The 2,894-nt window shown below is 31.4% G+C and overlaps 1 protein-coding gene across 1 annotated transcript in view; it reads left to right on the top strand.

Moving 5' to 3' along the window:
* Positions 1-1,584: 1,584 nt before the first annotated feature.
* Positions 1,585-2,894, top strand: part of TRDN (triadin) — a 164,992-nt gene continuing 163,682 nt past the window's right edge. The window contains exon 1 of the mRNA XM_042782913.1: positions 1,585-1,597. Coding sequence (XP_042638847.1) covers positions 1,585-1,597 — 13 coding nt within the window. The remainder of the gene's footprint in view (positions 1,598-2,894) is intronic.

Raw genomic sequence — 2,894 nt, 5'->3', positions numbered from 1 at the left:
AAAAAGTAAGCACATATTCTAGCTTCTCAGCTCCAATTTTGAGATGCCAACTTTCAGATGCATCACCCATATCAAATTGCTCAGTAATATTTATCTCTCATTTTCCCAGTCATATCAATAACTAGCTTTTGTCATCTTCAAAGTGCTTCTCAAACATTAAATAATCTCAGATTACACACACATCTCTTTGTATCTGTCTTGGCCAGCTGTCAAATAAAAGCAATTTTTTTCCCTGAATTTTATTTCTTTTGGCTCTGTGTTGCATAGGCAGTAAATTTGAATAGGAAAATGAACAGTAAAACTGTGTTTCCATAACAAAGACAACGTCTAATTTTCTTTAAGCAGGGTGGCTCTCAGATTATTTAGGTTGCTTATGGCTTTTCAGTTGTACACTGAAGGAAATATTTTTATCACCTTTGAGATCTGATTAATTCTTAAGTGAAAATTTCAAGGATATAAAAACAAAGGAAGTAAAGTTAAAAATCACTTAGTATTAACTTTATTATTTTGATATATCTAAAATAATGTACACTAAATGTCTTGGCAAGATTATAAAATGAAATAAATTTGGAGTTCATATTAACATCAGTTATTTACAAAACAAAAAAGTAATATCTTAACTTTGAACTTTCATTGCTTGCTGATTTTATATAATTTTTTATTTTTCTGGCCAAAAAAAGATATATGAAAATTCATGTTCCTTTAAAAATTTTCTGTTTTTTGAAAAATGTGACCAGGATTCATTATTCGTATCAAATTTTAGTAAATTTCCTCTTTCACTTTCAAGACACCAAGCAGCTGTGAGAGATATTGTCTACAGAAATACAGCTTAAATCTCAGCTCACTGAAGTGAATCTAAAGTACCAAAGCAATTTTTCAGGTGTTCTCTACTTAGTGGTAGTAAGATGCCTTCTAGGGGTTGGGAAAAAAAAAAAAAAAGAAGTTGAGCAATATATCAACGTTCAGGTGGGCCACTCCTAAACACTCATAATTCACTTACTCTCCTGCAAATCATTATTCTAAAGGTTTGATTCACTTGTAGCCCCACTTGGGTCTTAAATCAGATTTCAAAGCACTCCTATCATTCATCCATTTTCAGAACTGCCGTCAGAAGTGACGGGAATTTGGCACAGAAATCAATGAGAGGATATAATATGAGCTCTTTCTAATTTTCCTTCTTTGAGTACCATCTCAAGTACAGTATGTGGAGTTTTCTTTTTAAAGATATTTTTTCTTCTTGCTATCATTTCAGATAAATTGAGTTCATGAACTTGGGCTACGTATTCACATAATTTTTCAAAAAGAAAGGATATTCATTGTCACTACTTCTAATTTCTTCCCAAAGTCATTTTTTTAAAATCTTAATTAAATCATTTTACCACTGATATGATTCCTCAGATTTTTGTCTTTAAAAATATGAGTCTAGACTTATCACTGCTAATGAAATAATTGTTATATTAGTTACATTGAACTATCATTAACACCTCTTGAATGTATTTGATTTTCTTTGCCTTGGCTAATCATAGATATTTATGTTGATTACCTTATTTTGTGACAAGAATTATAGTCTCATTTTATTGGTAAATGAACAAAACAGGTAGGACTTCATTAACTTGAGTACTTAACATCACAGGCAGTATTTTCATTGTTTCTCCCATACCTAAAAGTGGTTATGTGAACTGGGTTTAAAGTAAAGCACACTGTATAGACATCTCTTTGAAAAGTACAAACAGAAAGCATGAAAAACAAAGACAAAATAGATAAATAAGACTTCATCAAAATAAAAAACTTTATATATATATACATATATATATATGTATATATATATATACACATACATATATATATGTGTGTATGTGTGTGTAAAGATAATCATAAACAGATATGGCTGTATATATGTGTGTGTGGAGCTCTGGTGGCGTAGTGCCTAAGGCATTTGACTGCTAACCAAAAGGCTGGCAGTTCAAACCCACCAGCCACTCCTTGGAAGGAAGATGCCGCAATCCACCAATTAACTTCTGTAGTGATACTTCCTCGGAAACCCAAGGAGTGTCACTCTGAGTTGAAATCTACTCGATGGTAGTGAGTTTGGCTTTTGGTTTGGTGTATATATCTTCTTATGATTATCTTTATATATGTATGTATATGTGTGTGCACACACACATATATAAAGATAATCATAAACAGATATAATTGCTCTCTATTGAGGAGTGCTTTCTGGCCATACAAAGGCTGCAACTTGATAGGCCAAAAATAAAAGAGTTGTAAAATGTTTATGTTTTATTCTGTATATAAAAAATCATACAAAAAGGTAAACAAATGAAGTGGAAAATTGCAATATAAGAATTGCTAACAGGTAAATTGTTACTCTCATATGAAAAACACTTCCATCAAGTTGATTCTGACTCACAGTGGCCCTTTAGGACAGGGCAGACTCTCCAACAGGGTTTCCAAGGCTGTCAATCTTTATGGAAGTGTACTGCCTCATCTGTAGCTAGTGGGTTCGAACTGCCAACCTTTTGGTTAGTAGCTGAATGTTTTAAACACTGCAGTACCACCAGAATTCCTCTACTATCATACATACATAAAATATAAATTGATATTGTCATTCATATCTACCTATCTATCTAATTTTATAAACCACCAAGAGGAGATTTAGAAAAAATTAGTTGAAAAGTAATAATTTATGAAATACAAAGAAAATAATAAAAATCTTATCTCTAGTAATCAAAGAATTGAAAATTAAACACATTTTCCCTCTTATATGATTGTAGCTATTCTAAATACTGAGTAATATCCAATATTGGCAACGATAAGGAAACAGTGCTGGATTAAACAATTTTCAAAAATACATGATTTTCAAGTGCATGCATATATTCACAAAATCCATAATA

The sequence above is a fragment of the Orycteropus afer genome, unplaced genomic scaffold (genome assembly GCF_000298275.1).
Source record: "Orycteropus afer afer isolate SDZICR_OR568_19922 unplaced genomic scaffold, OryAfe1.0 scaffold00506, whole genome shotgun sequence".
Taxonomy (NCBI): domain Eukaryota; kingdom Metazoa; phylum Chordata; class Mammalia; order Tubulidentata; family Orycteropodidae; genus Orycteropus; species Orycteropus afer.
Note: the sequence above shows the minus strand (reverse complement) of the source record. Positions and strands in the feature narration are given on the sequence as shown.